Raw genomic sequence first — 17886 nt, forward strand, 5'->3', positions numbered from 1 at the left:
TGAAAGAGTGATGAGAGAGAGAGAGAGGGAGAGACAGAGAGGGAGAGAGAGATCTTCCATCCGCTGATTTGCCTTCCACATGGCCGCAGCGGCCAGATCTTGGCCAAGCATAATCCAGGAGCCTGGAACTCCATCCGGGACTCCCGTGTGGGTGCGGGGGCCCTAGCGCTTGGGCCATCCTCTGATGCTTTCTGAGGTGCGTTAGCTGGATGGGAAGTGGACCGGCCTGAACTCACTCCGGCACTCCTGCAGGGGATGCCGGCAGCGCCAGCAGCGGCTGTGCCCACTGCACCGCACTGCCGGCCTGCGGGTTCCTTTTTCTAAGTGAGGATCCAGCAGAGCCCTGGGCCTGAGAGCTGCGTGCCGCTCATGCTGGGCCTCTGCGTCCTCACTTTCTTGTAAGCGTAGTGACGTCCTCTGGGCCAGGTTGTTGGGGCAGTGTTCAGAGGTGAGACCTGCTAGTCCAGCCACCTGCTGGGGCACAGCTCGGGGGCACTGCTGTCCACCCGCGGCCCCTCACCCTCCTCCAAGAAGCGCTCTGGCTCCGCACCGGCTCCTGCTTCCTGTCGCCCTCGGTGAGACAAACAGGTGATCCCCGGCTGGCAGAGGACGGTCAGAGCGCGTCACGTCCTTGCCTAAAACTCCCGCGGAGGAGGACAGGCCAGTCAGTGGACAAAGATGGCCCGTGGTGGCCGTGGCCGGGATGGGGAAGGTGCGTGCTGTGGGCACGCGGGTCCCCGGGGGAATGAAGGTGCTCCCACGGCCCCGGTTACGGCTGCACGACCCTCAGCCAGCCAGCTGATAGGCTATGTGGACTGCACTTCCAGAAAGGCGTTAGGAGAAAAAAATAAAAATAAAAAAGCATCAACTTTGCAGTGGGGAGAAGCCTTCCACACCGGTGACCTGGGACCCTCTGAAATTCCTCCCACCCCCACCCGAGGACAGAACTGTCCAACTTTGCCCAAACTCTGGGAGCTGACCAAAGGCTGGCGCGAGGGGATGCACGTGCCGGGGCTCTGGACACACACAGCAAACGGGTGAGGGATGCGCTCGCCCCCACTCCAGGCACCCTGAGCTGGGAAAATGAGCCTCAGCAGTTCCTTTTGCTACGGTGTAACCCCCTGGTTAAGTTGAGGCGAGCTGGCGCACTTGTGCGCTTGCAGCACGATGTGGTCTCTTTAACGGGAGAGGCCCTACACCCGCCTTCCCAGGATGCACCTGGGGCCACACTCATGCTCACACCTCACTGCCCAGCCAGTGGGGCTCCGCCTCTTCCCTGTAAACGGAGTGGAGAGCGAGACAGTGCTGTCAGCGTCGGTGTTGTGGACCTCATCTGCAGGTATGGCTGAGTGGAGGGGCGCAGTGTGGGGTGTGTGTGTGTGTGTATGGCTGGGTGGAGGGCCGTGGTGTGGGGTGTGTGTGTACGGCTAGGTGGAGGGGCGCGGGGTGGTGTGTGTGTGTGTGTGTACGCTGGGTGGAGGGGCGCGGTGTGGGGTGTGTGTGTGTGTGTACGCTGGGTGGAGGGGCACGGTGTGGGGTGTGTGTGTGTGTGTACGGCTGGGTGGAGGGGTGCAATGTGATATGTGTGTGTGTGTAGGTACAGCTGAGGTGGAGGGACACAGTGTGGTGTGTGTGTGTGTATGGCTGGGTGGAGGGGCGTGGTGTGGTGTGTGTGTGTGTGGGTATGGCTGGGTGGAAGGACGCGGTGTGGTGTGTGTGTATGGCTGGGGTGGAGGGACACAGTGTGGTGTGTGTGTGTGTAGGTACAGCTGGGGTGGAGGAGCGCGGGGTGGTGTGTGTGCATGTCTACAGCTGGGCTGGAGGGACGTGGTGTGTGTGTATGTGTGTGTGTGGGTACGGCTGGGTGGAAGGATGCGGTGGTGTGTGTGTGTGTAGGTACAGCTGGGGTGGAGGGACATGGTGTGGTGTGTGTGTGTGTGTGTGTGTACGGCTGGGTGGAAGGATGCGGTGTGGTGTGTGTGTGTAGGTACAGCTGGGGTGGAGGGACATGGTGTGTGTGTGTGTGTGTGTGGGTATGGCTGGGTGGAAGGATGCGGTGCGGTGTGTGTGTAGGTACAGCTGGGGTGGAGGGACATGGTATGGTGTGGTGTGTGTGTGTGTATGGCTGGATGAAGGGACATGGTGTGGTGTGTGTGTGTGTGTGTGTGTGTACGGCTGGGTGGAAGGATGCGGTGTGGTGTGTGTGTGTAGGTACAGCTGGGGTGGAGGGACACGGTGTGGTGTGTGTGTATGTGTAGGTACAGCTGGACTGGAGGAATGCGGGGTGGTGTGTGCATGTCTACAGCTGGGCTGGAGGGACGTGGTGTGTGTGTGTGTGGGGGGTACGGCTGGGTGGAAGGACACGGTGTGGTGTGTGTGTGTGGGGGGGGGTACGGCTGGGTAGAAGGATGCGGTGTGGTGTGTGTGTGTATAGGTACAGCTGGGGTGGAGGGACACAGTGTGGTGTGTGTGTGTGTGTGTGGGTACAGCTGGGTGGAGGGGCGCGGGGTGGTGGGTGTGCATGGGTGTGTGTGTGTGGGTACAGCTGCTGGAGGGGCGCGGGGTGGTGGGTGTGCATGGGTGTGTGTGTGTGTGTGTACGGCTGGGTGGAGGGGCACGGCGTGTGTGTGTGTGGGTATGGCTGGGGTGGAGGGACATGGTGTGGTGTGTGTGTGTGTAGGTACAGCTGGGCTGGAGGGGTGCAGGGTAGTATATGGGTGTGTGTGGGTACAGCTGGGTGGAGGGGCGCGGGGTGGTGGGTGTGCATGGGTGTGTGTGTGTGTGTGTGTGTACGGCGGGGTGGAGGGGTGCGGCGTGGTGTGTGTGAGTGGGTATGGCTGGGCTGGAGGGGCGTGGTGTGGTGTGTGTGAGTGTGTGTACGGCTGGGGTGGAGGGACACGGTGTGGTGTGTGTGTGTGTGAGGGTACAGCTGGGTGGAGGGGCGCGGTGTGGTGTGTGTGTGTGTGTGTGTAGGTACAGCTGGGCTGGAGGGGCACAGTGTGGTGTGGTGTGTGTGTGGGGGGGTACAGCTGGGTGGAGGGGCGTGGGGTGGTGTGCGTGAGTGGGTATGGCTGGGCTGGAGGGACATGGCGTGGTGTGCATCTGTGTGTCTGTGCACACCCACATGCACTGTGGTTTCTTTGCTCTCTGGTTTTGGGCGGCTTTGGCCCGCTCGTGCTGGGTGTTTGTGTGGGGCAGGCTGCACACCGTGTGAACGGATGGTATTCCCTCACCACCAGATCAAGTGTTCGCTCTGCACATCCACCAGTCACCGCTGGCTGTGGGAGGAAGAATGTGGATCAGAACCCGAGGCGTGTGCCTTGGGGACAGGCTGACGCCCACCTCGGGCGCCCACTGGGCTGCCTGGATGGGCCGGGCGCACCTGCGATTTATTTCTAGGGCTCATCTACCGATCACCGACTGGTATGCAGACTGGCCCTTGTGGTCAGGGAAGCGGGGCGGGCGGGGCAGGGGGTGAGTGAACAGAGGGGCAGGGAGGGTCCCAGCGGGGCACACTCAGCCCTGCACCCCTCCATGCCGCAGCCTCCGGCACGAAGATGCCGTAATGAACACGTGTGTGCCGAGCGCCACACCACCATCGTGCTCCGGAGCCCACCCAGACTGCACTCTCGTCACAGGGTCAGCTGGGGCACCCCCAGTGCCAGGGAGGGGCGGCCTGATGGGCCGGGGCTGTTCCCCCGGAGGCTGTGGCGCACTTCTCTGGTCTCTGAGTAAATCCTGCCCCCTTGCACTTTATCCACACACGAGCCCAGAGCCCTGGAACAAACCCAGCGGGGGTTGGGCAGGGCAGGCCCGGGTATGCAGCCCCCATGTGAGGACGGTACCCGTCCCCGGCTGCACGGCTGGCACTGGCCTCGCCTGCGCTGTGCCCTGCGAGGCCGGGCCGCTCCTGTTTGAACAGCGGTGAGCCGAGTTCCTTGTGCTGTTTGGTGAATGGGATTCGCAGCTGCTTCCTCGAGTTCTGAATGGCTTCAACCAGGAGCCTCTCATGTGGAACGCATACTAGGTGCCTCGTGGCCGCGTGGATCAGGTACGCAGGCCGCCAGCAGCCAGGGGACCCACCCTAAGTGCGGCTAGAATTTCCCTCTGAGACTCGGGGCAGAGAGCGCACCCATGAGGCCATGCTGTTCCTCTATTTTAGCATGAATGCCTTATAACCCTTCTTATAAAACAACAACGAGCTAAACCCGTTTATCCTTGGGATGCATACAAGACCTTGTGTTAACAGATGTTAATAAACAGTGGTGGTTTTAATCCAGAATGGGGCAGTCAAAAAAATAAGCAAATAGTAAATGTGTTTTTATTCACTATTTTTAAAATACATTATTTCATGTCAATTTGTATAAATAAATTTCTGTTATAATAAAAATGGATACTCTGAATCCAGAAAAAAGTACGTCTAAAAAATTCACTGGCAATGCAGGTGCCCTGTGTCCAGGGGCAGCTCCCGGGAGTGCAGTCAGGACTAGAACCGCGCAGGGACTTCTTGGTCTGGTAAGAATGCGTCCTCTGGGGAAACCCACCGTCCTCGGTGGCTTCTCCGGACAGCGCAGAAGTGCTTCCTTGGCCAGGCAGGACGGCTCACTGCACACTGCGAGCGGCGTGGCTCCAGCGCGCCCAGTTTGGAAAGTGACAGCGGCGGTTCTAATCCTTACTAAAAATGAACAACCTTCGGGACTTTTGTTTTGGGTTTCTGTGGCTTGGGCACATCCAGAATGTCTTCATAGTCGGCACTCATTCCCTTCGCCCAGCGGCCAACCGTGACCAAGCGCTCTGTGAAGGAAAAGGAAGTCCGAAGGTGAGGAAAGCGAGCCACCGGGACGGGCGCTGTCTCCGCTCAGGAGCGGATTTGAGATGGGCAATCGCGGGGCGGGGGATGGCAGCCCTTGACTTCAGTGCCATGAATTTCTCATCCCAATTAGGGAAACGCAGCGACTGCTTTCAAGGCACAAACTGATGAGGAAGCTCTAACGCCCTTCTCAGCGTTCACCACTGCCGGCAGTGAGCTCAGCAAGACGGGAAACGCCCCCTGTGAAAGTCCACGTCTGCGCGTCAGCCTTGTCATCTGGGAACGGCAGTCGTCCCGGGAGTCCTGACGCCTCCCGCCTCCCTACAGACTCCTCCTGCCGAGGCTCCGCCCGGGAACTCTGGCTTCCACAGGCTTGCTACCTTGGGTACTGAAAAGGAATGTGCTCTTGTTTTGTTTTGTTTTCCAAGAAGCGCTGCTGGGCTATGCTCCGTCCTGCTTTCTCCCATACACAATGATCGTTCTAAACCAGGCCACTCAGTAGCGCCATGATCTCCACCTCCTCAGAAGTTTACTGCAGGCGGAGTGAGGTCTCTGATCAACAAGGCTAGTATTCCACTAGGCGGAAAATAAAATCCAAATGCTGCGTGCATAAAAAATCTTGAATATTTATGCAGCTTTTGCAATCAACTCTGAAAGCTTCAGGTGTGCCCAAAGCAAAACACAGAAGAAGGCACTCGATCGTACGACCTTCTCGATCGCATGACCTTGAAGCTGTTTGCATTCTGTCGTTCTGTTCTTGGGGAATCAATGTACTTCTGTAAACAACGGAATCTGCTCTCACTAAAGTCCTTACTTAGCGAATACAACTGCTTGTGATTAGGATGGTCTGTAAGATCAGGCTTACCGGCTGCTTTCTTCTCAACAGTTAACTGGCTGCTCCTCGGCCCTGTACCGTGCTGACAGGGCAGAGGTTAAGTCGCTGCTGCAGCAGGGAAGCAGGAGTGCCGCAGAGTTCCTAACAGCAAACACACAGAGACACAGAGGAATGCGGGCCCATCTCTCGTTAATGGAGGCCCAAGGTCTCACCTGAATTCTGAGCTTCAGGGCAGTCTTTCTTCAGATGTTCCACAGAGCCACAAAGTTTGCAACCACCACCTGTTGTTAAAAGAACAGTCACTGCGTGCCACCCCAGACTGACACAGGGGTCTGGGTCTCAGAGCACTTCCGTGTCCTGTCCAATCCTCTTAGGGACACGGGTAGTGCCACTGCTTCCTGCACCGGGCCTTTTGGGTAAAAGTCAACGGAGAAGACCGCTGCCGTGGCAGGCATGTGTCCAGGAGCCACTGCACGTGGATGGGAACCTAAGGGTCTGGAGACCCTGGGCCTGCAAACACTGTGTGGATGTATTTTCTGAGGAGCGCAGCCGCAGTTTTTAAGATTTGCAAATAAGCAACTACTCAAAAAAGGTTAGGATCCCCTGCTCTGGTCTGTAAGTCAGGGAGGGATAAATATGTATGAGAGGAAAAAACAAACTTGTTTCAGTGCCTTCTATCTGCCCAGCACCCAAACCCTAATGAAAATGCCCACCTGTGATTCCAGGATTGTGAATTACATATGGGCTCAGAAATGAGTCTTGATCCAGCCCTCTGCTACAGCCTAGGAAAGCAGTGAAGGACGGCCCAATTGCTTGGGCCCCTGCACCCATGTCAGAGGAAGCTCCTGGCTCCTGGCTCCTGATCAGCCCAGCTTTGGCTGCTGCAACCATTTGGGGAGTGAACCAGCAGATGAAGACATTTCTGTCTCTCCCTCTCTGTTAACTCTTCCTCTCAAATAAAAAAAAAATCTTTAGAAGCAAGAAAAAAATGAGTCTTTTAACAGTCAAAACTGATTGCTACAACCATTATCATGATCATACTCATAATGGCGATGACACTCTAAGATATAAGCTTGGCTGAATTCTCACATCTATGTGACCTGCTCTCTGTGTTGTGCTTTTGTTCTCCTAATCTAGCCCCTTGGGCTGAGCATCCAAAGTGATGTTTGCTCATCACTTTTCTAAACCGGTCTTTTTATTATTTTCAATGCCATAATGAAATAGAAGAGGATGTGAATAATCTGTTCCGAGCCTCATCAACAACTCTTCCAAGGAAATACCATGACTCATCAAGTCTAAGACATCACTGATCATGTGGTGTTATCACACACCTCTCAGGAAGGAAAGAGCTGTCAGTTGTGTGGGAGCCACCAAGGGTGTAAGACGTGCTCTGGTCTCTGAGCAGTGAACTGTGAACAGTGTGCATCTGGGAGCCAGAGAAGCACAGGTGAGAAACATGGAGAGGTTGGTGACTCGGCTCAGCATGCCAGCTGGTGAGTCTGGGCGAGGACTGTCACCATATCTCAGTGTGTCCAAAGCTGCGCTTTCTCACTGGACTTCCTCGGGGGGAACCTGGGAGGTGACGTAAGAGACATCTGGGATGAACAGCACCAGATGGCTTTCTCCTGAAGACCCTGGACACCAGAGACGTCACTGTGGGGACCTCACAGCAGCTGAGCCAAAGGTATGGAAGCTGTATGATGCCAAACCATGTAGGCAGCTAAGGACTCAAACAAAACTAGAGACTGAAAAATGGGGGCCAGCCCTTCCACAAAACGGCACATTGGGCAGAGGTGCAATACACCACCATTTTTAAATCTGACATTAACCGGAGGTGTAACCCCTTTGCTGCTACTACACTGTAAAGCAGAAACGCATGACCACTCAGAAATGCGGAAGCGAGTGCAGCTTGATAGACACACTTCAGTGTTTTATTACTATATCACGTCATGTTGCACAAAAAGCCCAGGACATGGAATCGCAGCTGATAAAAATGAAACTCTGAAGGTTTTGCTACTTACTCAATTTATGCAGGAACTAATTAAGAATGTAAATTAAATCTCAACTCTGCATGACTCCCCATTCTTCAGACACAAGGGGACCATGACTCACCATCAGCGTAGAGTCCTTTGGGGTTGTCAGGACAAGATCTGGACAGGTGCCCCATCTCCCCGCACACAAAACATTTTGCAAAAGGAAATTCACCTGTGAAAATCAACAGTTCACACTGATTATGTATATAATAATCGTGTAATTCACATTGTACAATAGTCTCAGTAGAAAATATTTACATAACTTAAAATTCAACCTCGTACGATTTCACAGCATTCATTATGTGGCTCATTTAAAACAAAACCTGTTAACAAAAAATTACTCAGTTGGCTATCTATGGGCCACAGTCCCCATTAAACCACACAAGAAACAAAGGAAAACCTACCAAGAGCCGGGTCTACTTTGGCCTTGCACTTGGTTATCTCGTGCTCTGTGGACCCACACCGGTAACATATTCCAGTGCCCATTTCTTGATTTTCCAGGGCAGCCGGACAATCTGCGATCCCATGGCCAGGCTGCCGACAGTGGAAACATACCTGCGAACCCAAAACATGAGCTTCCGCAACGCAAACCTACACCCGGCATACATGTCTCATGAACATGGACCCTTAAAACATTTCTCACTTTAAATTACTTAGCCTTTTAAAACTCGGTATTTTAGAAAAACAGGCTGCACACATTCCTAAACAATGAAATGTCATTTCCATCAGTCTCAGAGCTTCTGAAAACCTTCAGTCCATAAACTCAGGATTCCCAGAAACAGTTTATACAACGGCTTTGTAAAAGACAGGTGCTTAAATGGACGGAGCAAATATGGACCATCCATTTCATTAACAGAAGTACCTGGACCAGAAAAGTGGAGTTTACAGTAAAAAGAAAACAACTGCTATAAATAGCATCACTGGAATTAGTATTTGTACTTTAAAGATCACGTAATTGAATGAATAAATTTGGGTCAAATGTTTCTATGTAAATTATGATTCAAATCCTCACACAGACTTCCAGCAGAGTATATATTCCTTGTTTTGACAGCCTTACTGAGAGTCTTTGATCCTGAGAAATAGGTTTCATTTTTAGAATATAAACAATTCAGTTTAAAAGAACAGTTTATTCTAAAATGCACTACGTGGCTCCAGTGTAACTGAACAGTGCTGAGTTACTTATACGCTACCTAGTGATCTGGAGGGGCTCTTATTTTTTGTCGTAAAGAATAAGACCACTACCAACAATCAAAGGCAGCAGATACTCCAACAATTTCATTTAAACTGGAAGAAGGGATTTATATGTGTGTGTGTGTGTGTGTATATATATATATATATCTTGAGTAATAATCACTTAACTATTTTTTCAAAATAAGCACAGGTTTTTTTAAGAAGCAACTTAAGGCAAAATGAAACATTTTGCAACTCTGTGCTCATTTTCTTCTTTTCCCGTTTTAAAAGATTTATGTACTTATTTGAAAGAGTGGCAGAGAGATTCATCTGCTGGATCACTTCCAAAATGCCTGCAGTAGCCAAGGCCAAGCCAGACCCAAACCAAGAACCAGGAGCTCCATCCCCAACTGCCACCTGGGTGGCAAGGACCAAGTCCTTGGGCCACCACCTACTCCTTCAGCAGGAAGCTGGACTGAAGCCGAGTAGCCGGGGATTCCAGCACTCCCATACGGGCCGCAGGCATCCCGAGTGGTGGCCTACCCTGCTGCACCACGGTGCCCGCCCCAGAATATAGTGTTTTAAAGTGAGACACACTCTGTGCTGAGCTACTAGCTGTGCTGGCTGCTAGCAAAGAGGCTTCCAGCAAGTGACTTCACCTGTGTGCACACCAGTTTTTCTGTCTATAGTAAGGGAATAACATCACCCTTGTAGTGTTGCTGTGCTAATGAACCAGTGTCTGGCGTGTATATGCACTGCAAAAGCAGAAGGGTTTAAGATGCTCCAGAAGTCCAAGTCCGCAGCCACCAGACTCTGCTAAGGTACGGATGTGTATGACTGTAAGAACAACAGTTTCGTTCAAGTCCCAGCAGATGCACCTGGGAAAGCAGCAGAAGATGGCCTAAGTCCTTGGGCCCCTGCACCAGTGGGAGGCCACGAAGAAGCTCCTGGCTCCTGGCATCAGACCGGCCCAGCTCCAGCCGTTTTGGCCTTTTGGGGAGTGACCCAGTGGATGGAACCCTCTGCCTCTCTAACTGTGCCTCTCAAACAAATAAATAAATGATAAAAAACAGAAGGAAGAACCGTTTGCAGGCTCGCAGCGGCTGCCGGCAGGGCCTCACCATCGCGTTTTTCTTGGCTGCTTGTCTCTTCAGCCGGCGCCCTTCCCGGCGACTGTCTTTCTTGAGAGCGCGTGCAACTTCCTCCCTGACGTCCTCACTGTCCGCGGCCAGAACCTCCCCCTGCGGACCCCCGTGCGCGTGCTCTCTTAGGTAGTCCATAAACCCGTTGACGTCCTCATTCAAGTACTCTTTTTTCTTCCTGTTCTTTTTCCGTTTGGCCTGGGGTGCCTCGTCTGGCACGGGCGGCCGGCCGGCCCCGGGCTGCTTGCGCCTCGGCAGGTTCTGGCCGGTTCCCTCCGAAGACCCCTTCCTCAGGTCCTCCCAGGACGTCGCAGGCAAGGGCCTCTTGCTGCGCGTGGTCGTGACGCGTGCCCACCTGGTCATGGTGTCGGCGCAGGTACCTGTGCATCTGTGAGACAAGCACGCTGGTCGGTCATTGACGCAAGCACCCTGCTTCACCTACGTCCCGTGTTAAAGTTGTCCGTGCATTTACATTTCTGCACGGAATAACAGACGCGGTGCACAGATCCGCCTCTGCCCGAGAAGCCACACCGCCTGTTCACGAGCGACTTCACAGGCCAGGCTGTGCTGTGCATGGCGCAGCCGCGCAGGGCTCGCGCGCCCCCGGTCCTGCAGTCCTGGCCGCTGTCCCCCAAGCCCCAGGGCGGCTTCCCCGCGGTCCTTGGCCGTGTTCTTCCCTGAAGCCTCCCCCTGGCCAGCGAGCTCGCAGCCCCCTGCAGCCCGGCGGCCTGGAATCCCCTCCCGCTCTCACTGGCGCCGGCCCTCCAATGGGAGGGGGCGTTACCCCGCTTTTAGACCCCGAGCACCCCGCTATTGTCGGATGCTCAGAGGCGCGGGCTCCGGCGGCGGGCACACCTGGGGCCTTCCGGACGCTCGCGCAGACGCGGATCCCCGACGTTTCCTTCGGTGCCAGACAACCTCAAAGTCCTGAAATCCTGCACCGCCCGTTCCCACCAGCATCCCACCCCCCAGGACTTCCCGCCCCACACGCACTGTACACGCGGGACCGATCCCAAGAGACCGGCTCCGACCTAAAGCCGAGCGGGGACAGGGGTCCCTCACGGGCTCTCGGCCCACCGGGAGGGCGCCGGGCTTCCGCGGCAGCGACCCCCGATGTGTAGGGGGTCCGGGCGTCCGGGGGATCGGGCCGGCGGCCGCGCGGCGCTGAGGACCCCGGCCCCTGCAGCCAGCCCTCGGACCTCCCGGAGGCCCGCCAGGTCGCAGGGAACAAACGAGAAGGCCCGAAGGCATCCGGCGACCCCCATCTGCCTGCGCCCAGCGAGCTTAGCCTACCCGACGTGGATCCTCCAGAGCAGCCGAGGGAGCGAGCCAGAGAAGCCCGTCGCTCCGGAAGTGACGGCCGCGGAGGCGCGCGAGACCGGAAGCACAGCGTCCCCGAGGCGCGTCACTTCCGGCGAGCCGACTCCGCCTGGTGTGGCGCGCCGTTCGAACTGCGAGTTCTTCTCTTGGGGAGGTGGAGCCGGTTGTCTGTGTTGCGGGTCGCCTAGTGTCTGGAAGGCCGCCGGGGTGCCCGTCGAGGACACAGAGACGAAGGGTGCTCCGGGCCTGGCGTGTGAGCTCACAGCTTGCTGGGCGGGGCGGACGCGAGCGCCAGTGGGGCGCGAGGTGCGGCCGAGTCGCCCTTGGGGAGGTGCCCGTTGACCTGGGCTTCGAAAGACAAAGAGGTGGTGAGGAGCGGGGCTGGAGGGCGTTTCGACGTTCCTCCCACCCGGGGGGCCCTGAGCGCCCGTCGGAACGGGCTCTGCGCCTGGCCCGCGCTCGTGCCGGTCACCGCCTGGGCCCCTTGCACCTGCCAACGCCGTGTCCGTTTCCAAAGTCGCCCCAGCCGGTCCCAGCCAGCCTCCGCGCCCCGCAGCCTCTTCTCTGATGGAAGACGCCAGCCGGGGTGCGCCGCCTCTGCAGGCCGGCTGGCTTCGGGTCCCCACGGAGGCCCCCGCCCAGGCGCCCTCGCGCTCTCCAGGCCGTCTGTGCTCGGATGCGTCTTTGACCTGTGTGGGTCCGTAAGTAGCTGTGGGTTGTATCCGCGCGGTCGGGGGCGCACGTGGGGACGTTGGTTTGCAGCCGACGGGGACGCGGTGCGTTGCTGTAAGCGGACAGGTTGGAGCAGAGCCCCCGGGACGTCAGGCTGCGCTAGGTCTGAAGGTGCTGCCGCCCTGACGACGCCTCCTAGGGCACCTGGGTTCCCGATTCCGGCTTCTGTTGGTGCGCACCCTGGGAGGCAGCAGGTGATGGCTCAGGTCATTGGGTCCGTCACCCACGGGGGAGACCCGGCTCGAGTTCTGGGCTGCCGGCCTCAGCCTCTCCCAGCCCTGGCTGGTGTGGGCGTTTGGGCGCTGAACCAGCAGATGGGAACAGCTGCATGAAAGAAATGTGATGGTGCTGCTGGGACCCTGGGCACAGCCGGCTGCCTGCAGGTGACCGGCCGACCGACTCGCCGTTATTGCTTTATTTCTTTTCTTTCATGTATTTATTTATTTGAATGGCAGGGTTGGAGGGGGGAGATGCTGGTTCACTCCCCAAAGGGCCGCAACTGCCAGAGCTTGGCTGACCCAAAGCCAGGAGCCTCTTCCGGGTCTGGTTCACTCCCCAAAGGGCCGCAACTGCCAGGGCTGGGCTGACCCAAAGCCAGGAGCCTCTTCTGGGTCTCCCACTTGGATGCAGGGCCCAGCACCTGGGCCGGCCTCTGCTGCTTTCCCAGGTGCATCAGCAGGGAGCTGGATAGGAAGTGGGGCAGCCGGGACTCAGCCGGAGCCCATGTGGGATGCTGGCGCCCAGGCAGCAGCTTTACCCGCTACGCCACAGCACCGCCCTTTTTTTTTTTTTTTTAAAGACTTATTTATTTACTTGAAGGGCAGAGTTTCTGCTGAGAGAGAGAGAGAGAGACAGCATCAGTAACATTTCTTTTTATATTTTTAAAATTTTATTTAAGGAATACAAACTTCATGCATTTCATATATACAAGTTTAGGAACATAGTGATTCTTCTCACACATTCTCCCACCCTTCCTCCCCTCCCTCTTCCATTCCCATTCTTATTCTTTACAAAGATCTATTTTATACTCATAAGATTAACCTTACACTAAGTGGAGAGTTCAAAAATCGGATGAGGAAAAAGCAAAAAATCAAGAAAGCATTCCTTACCTAGATTTTTAGTGTACAGTGCCTGGTACTTGGGACGTAACTGAGTACCACTAGAGGGCGCACTCAACTAAAACTTTAGTAATGAGAATTTTCGGACTGGAAGGACCATCTGCATTTGTTTTGTGAAATTGCGGCAGATCAGGATTAGTGGCTGTCAGAGAGGACGCAGCCGGGAGACTGTGGAGTTCTGTAGGTGACACTGCTGTTCCTGCTAATAATGCCTACTGTCACGGAGCACTCTGTGGGTGCCTACTATCATGCTTACTACTTCACACTCAGTTCCTTTTTGTTTTTCTTTTATTTGAAAGAGTTATAGAGAGACCTTCCATCCATAGCTCCCCACATGGCTGCCAAAGCCAGGAGTCAGGTCTCCCAGGTGGCTTCAGGGGCCCAAGCATTTGGGCCATTTTGCAATGCTTTCCTAGGCCATTAGCAGGAGCTGGATGGGGAGTGGAGCAGCTGGGACCCCGGCGGTTTAACCTGTGCCACAGCGCCAACCTGTTAGGTTGATTTTCTAATGAACTCACCTGGTATCCTGCGAGGTGGGTGTTACTGTTCTCCATTTTACAGTGCGTGGACAAGCTCAGCTGACGTCACTTACCCAGGCACATAGCTAGTGAGAGGTAGAGGCAGGACTTGCACCAAGACCCCGCTCCAAAGCCTGCGTCGCCGCTGCTTTGAAGCACCGTGCAGACCGTTTGCTTGAGCACGTTTTACAACAGAGCATCGGCTTACCCTTGCCCTGTGAGATTAAGAATGTGTCTATATTTGCTTTGTAATCTGTTTTCCCACTCACTCACTGAAATACTATAGATTTTTTTTTTTTTTTTTTTGACAGGCAGAGTGGACAGTGAGAGAGAGAGACAGAGAGAAAGGTCTTCCTTTTTGCTGTTGGTTCACCCTCCAATGGCCGCTGCGGCTGGCGTGCTGCGGCCGGCGCACCGCGCTGATCCGATGGCAGGAGCCAGGTGCTTCTCCTGGTCTCCCATGGGGTGCAGGGCCCAAGGACTTGGGCCATCCTCCACTGCACTCCCTGGCCACAGCAGAGAGCTGACCTGGAAGAGGGGCAACCGGGACAGAACCCGGTGTGCCAGTGCCGCAAGGTGGAAGATTAGCCTATTGAGCCGCGGCGCCGGCCTAGGTGTTGTTTTCATAGCAGCCATGTTAGCAATGATTAGTGAGGAGTCGAGGTTCTGATTGTGAAGGGCTGGTACCTCATTTTAAAAAGCTACAAAGTGTGTCAGGTATTGAAAAGGATGGGAGACAGATGAACTAAGTGTGGAACACGTGTTGTGTTGCCAGCTTCGTGGCGTAGCAGGTAAAGCTGCCACCTCCGATGCCGGTGTCCCATGCAGCTGTCCCACTGCAGTCCGGCTCCCTGCTCCTGTGCCTGGGAAGAGCCGTGGAGGGTGGCCCACGTCCTTCTCCCCGGGCCCACGTGGGAGACCTGCAGACAAGCTCCTGGGTGTGGCTGTTGCGGCCGTCTGGGGAGTGACCTACATGAGGATCTCTTCTCTCCTTGTCTCCCCTCTCACTCTGTAAGTCTTTCAAGTAAATAAATCTTTAAAACAGTAAAACACATTTCTACAAATATTATCCAGCTTTAGAAACTGACCGTTTCTAGATGCTGTTTAGTTATACTGATGTCATTGTTTACATGGACAGTGCCTTTTAGGTTTCTAACAAAATAGGGGCCAGCGCCACGGCTTACTAGGCTAATCCTCCGCCTGCGGCGCCGGCACCCCGGGTTCTAGTCCCGGTCGGGGCACCGGTTCTGTCCTGGTTGCTCCTCTTCCAGGCCAGCTCTGCTATGGCCCGGGAAGGCAGTGGAGGACTTGGGCCCTGCACCCCATGGGAGACCGGGAGGAAGCACCTGGCTCCTGGCTTCGGATCAGCGCAGCGCCAGCCCTAGTGGCCATTTGGGGGGTGAACCAAGGGAAGGAAGCCCTTTCTCTCTGTCTCTCTCTCTAACTCTACCTGTTAAAAAAAACAAAAACAAAAAAACAGGGTGTGTGAGGATGTGATCTTTCCACAAAACATCGCTAATCCTGACGATAACTAAATTCAGATAGAATGAAAAAACAATTGCCTGAGGATTCTGAAAAGAAAATAGAAGTTGGCGATTTCCGAGCCAGAATGTGTCGGGATTTGAGCTTCCCTGTGCACGTGTTTGTGTGGGAGTTTGCCTGAGTGTGCGCCGTGGCTTTAAGGTGGCGCAGCGTGAGCAGCTGGGATCCCAGGGGAAGCTGTTTCTTAGCACTGGCCGAGGGGCCTTTGAAATCTGGGCTTTGCAGGATTTTCCTCCTGCTGTTTGTCTTTATGCTGGTTTGTGTGTCCTGTCTTCTGCAGTCTCTGGAGGAGACCCGGTGCCTGGAAGGGGCTCGTTCCGCCTTCCGGGGAGTTGGAGCCTAGGATGGGAGGGTGGAGTCCTCACTCTGGCCCTGCTCTCTCTGTGGGAGGCGCTGGCCAGGCGGTGTTGAGGACGAGGAGTGCCCCCGCCAGGCCTGGTCTCACACGGGCGAGCCGCTCTGAGGCAGCCGCTTAAGCTCCAGGGTAACTGGCCGTGAGGGATGGCGGGTCTGGAAAGGCTGGGACCAGTAAAGTGGGACCTGTGCCCTTCAGGGGCTGCGCAGGGGAGCTGTGGCTGGTCTGAAGGCCAAACAGCAGGGCCCGTGACGTAGCCCAGAGACTAGGACTGTGCAGGAACGCCCCGCCGTGGTGCCGGCTCCTCAGAACTGGGGATCCTGCTGTGAGGACAGAACCGACGCTCAGGCCCGTGACGCGCTCCCACTTCTTCCTTAAACATCTGTGCGTGGTTTTAGCTGCTTTTTATTCTTCAGATAAGGCCCACGGGAGCAGAATTCTGAGTTCCTTTTTCTTTTCCATGTTTCAGTTTTATCACTGTTCTTCCGTGAGTACTAGTTGAGTGAGAATTGTTATTAAAGTGTGTTTTTTTTTTTAACCCACATGAGTCTTGACACAGCACATGAGTTTCCAGTCACAGGTTTGTTTGTAGCGATACATACGTTCTTCAGTCCTGTCCTGTTTCCCCGAGTGGTCAGTGATGAGTCTGAGAAGTGATTGCCGTTGGCACAGGGCCCGTGACAGAGCTTTGTGCCTGCGGGGTGCACGGCGAGGGCCCCATGTTCACATGCGCTGTGGGTTCCTGGCTCTCAGTCCCGGGGTGCTGCTTTGTCTCAGAAGTGTGATGCCATGGCACTGGAAATGGCCAGCACCAGAAACCCACTCGTGCACGGTACTAGTGGTCACCGGCAGTGAGGAATGGGGGCCACAGGAAGTTCGCACCTCCCCCAGGAGCCCCAGGAGCTTGACGGTCATCCTGTCCTGTCCTTAGACATGACGGAGCGTGCCGAGCAGTGAGCACGGCTTCCACAGCGTCCAGCTCCCCCAGCCTCCTGGGTGTGTCCTCAGGCTGGAGCTCCCAGCATGCTTTGTGCCGGTCAGGGTGTCCAGTCCACGCAGGCTTCCTTGTGTCTGAGGAAGTCACACCTGATGTGGGCCTTAGACTGCGCTCAGAGGAACGGTGGGAAGTCCCGTGGTGGCCTGGCATTCTGTGAGGTGGGACAGGTGAGGAACAGTCGCTTGGCAATGGCTCCTGTTGGCTAGTACCTTGTAAAGTGCTGGATGTACGGAAATGACGGTCTTTGCCGGTAAGCAGCCGGCAGCCTGCAGTGGGAAGACATGCGGATGTGTGAAATGTGGGTGATGTGTGTGAGAGAGGTGTGGACGTGTGCGTGGTGGGGAATGCGTGTGAAAGAGGTGTGGACGTGTGCATGGTGGGTATTGTGTGTGATGTGTACGTGGTAGGGAATGTGTGTGAGAGAGGTATGGATGTGTGCATGGTGGGGAATGCGTGTGAAAGAGGTGTGGACGTGTGCATGGTGGGTATTGTGTGTGATGTGTACATGGTAGGGGATGCGTGTGAGAGGTGTGGACGTGTGCGTGGTGGGTATTGTGTGTGATGTGTACATGGTAGGGAATGTGTGTGAGAGAGGTATGGATGTGTGCATGGTGGGGAATGCGTGTGAAAGAGGTGTGGACGTGTGCATGGTGGGTATTGTGTGTGATGTGTACATGGTAGGGGATGCGTGTGAGAGGTGTGGACGTGTGCGTGGTGGGTATTGTGTGTGATGTGTACATGGTAGGGAATGCGTGTGAGAGAGGTGTGGACGTGTACATGGTGGGGAACGCGTGTGAAAGAGGTGTGGACGTGTGCATGGTGGGGAATGTGTGTGATAGATGTGTGCATGGTGGGTAATGCGTGTGATAGACATGTGCATGGTGGGTAATGCATGTGATAGACATGTGCATGGTGGGTAATGCATGTGAAAGAGGTGTGGACGTGTGCATGGTGGGGAATGTGTGTGATAGATGTGTGGACGTGTGCATGGTGGGTAATGCGTGTGATAGACATGTGCATGGTGGGTAATGCGTGTGATAGACATGTGCATGGTGGGTAATGCGTGTGAAAGAGGTGTGGACGTGTGCATGGTGGGTAATGTGTGTGATAGATGTGTGGACGTGTGCATGGTGGGTATTGTGTGTGATAGATGTGTGCATGGTGGGTAATGTGTGTGATAGACATGTGCATGGTGGGTAATGCGTGTGATAGACATGTGCATGGTGGGTAATGTGTGTGATAGACATGTGCATGGTGGGTAATGCATGTGAAAGAGGTGTGGACGTGTGCATGGTGGGGAATGTGTGTGATAGA

The 17886-nt window shown here is 55.2% G+C and overlaps 1 protein-coding gene across 2 annotated transcripts; it reads right to left on the reverse strand.

Moving 5' to 3' along the window:
- Positions 1-4297: 4297 nt before the first annotated feature.
- Positions 4298-11349, reverse strand: ZCCHC9 (zinc finger CCHC-type containing 9). Of its 2 annotated transcripts, none has more exons than XM_062212484.1 (6): positions 11284-11349; positions 9970-10378; positions 8083-8233; positions 7758-7850; positions 5858-5926; positions 4298-4794 (listed from the first exon to the last, which is right to left on the reverse strand). In XM_062212484.1, the coding sequence occupies exons 2-6, from the start codon at positions 10351-10353 to the stop codon at positions 4676-4678; spliced, it is 816 nt and encodes a 271-aa protein (XP_062068468.1). In that variant the 5' UTR covers positions 10354-10378; positions 11284-11349; the 3' UTR covers positions 4298-4675. The 2 variants fall into 2 exon arrangements, with proteins under 2 accessions (XP_062068468.1, XP_062068467.1); XM_062212483.1 differs by lacking the exon at positions 11284-11349 and adding an exon at positions 10846-10942.
- Between the last annotated feature and the right edge of the window lie 6537 nt (positions 11350-17886).

Source organism: Lepus europaeus, chromosome 15 (assembly GCF_033115175.1).
Source record: "Lepus europaeus isolate LE1 chromosome 15, mLepTim1.pri, whole genome shotgun sequence".
Classification (NCBI taxonomy): Eukaryota; Metazoa; Chordata; class Mammalia; order Lagomorpha; family Leporidae; genus Lepus; species Lepus europaeus.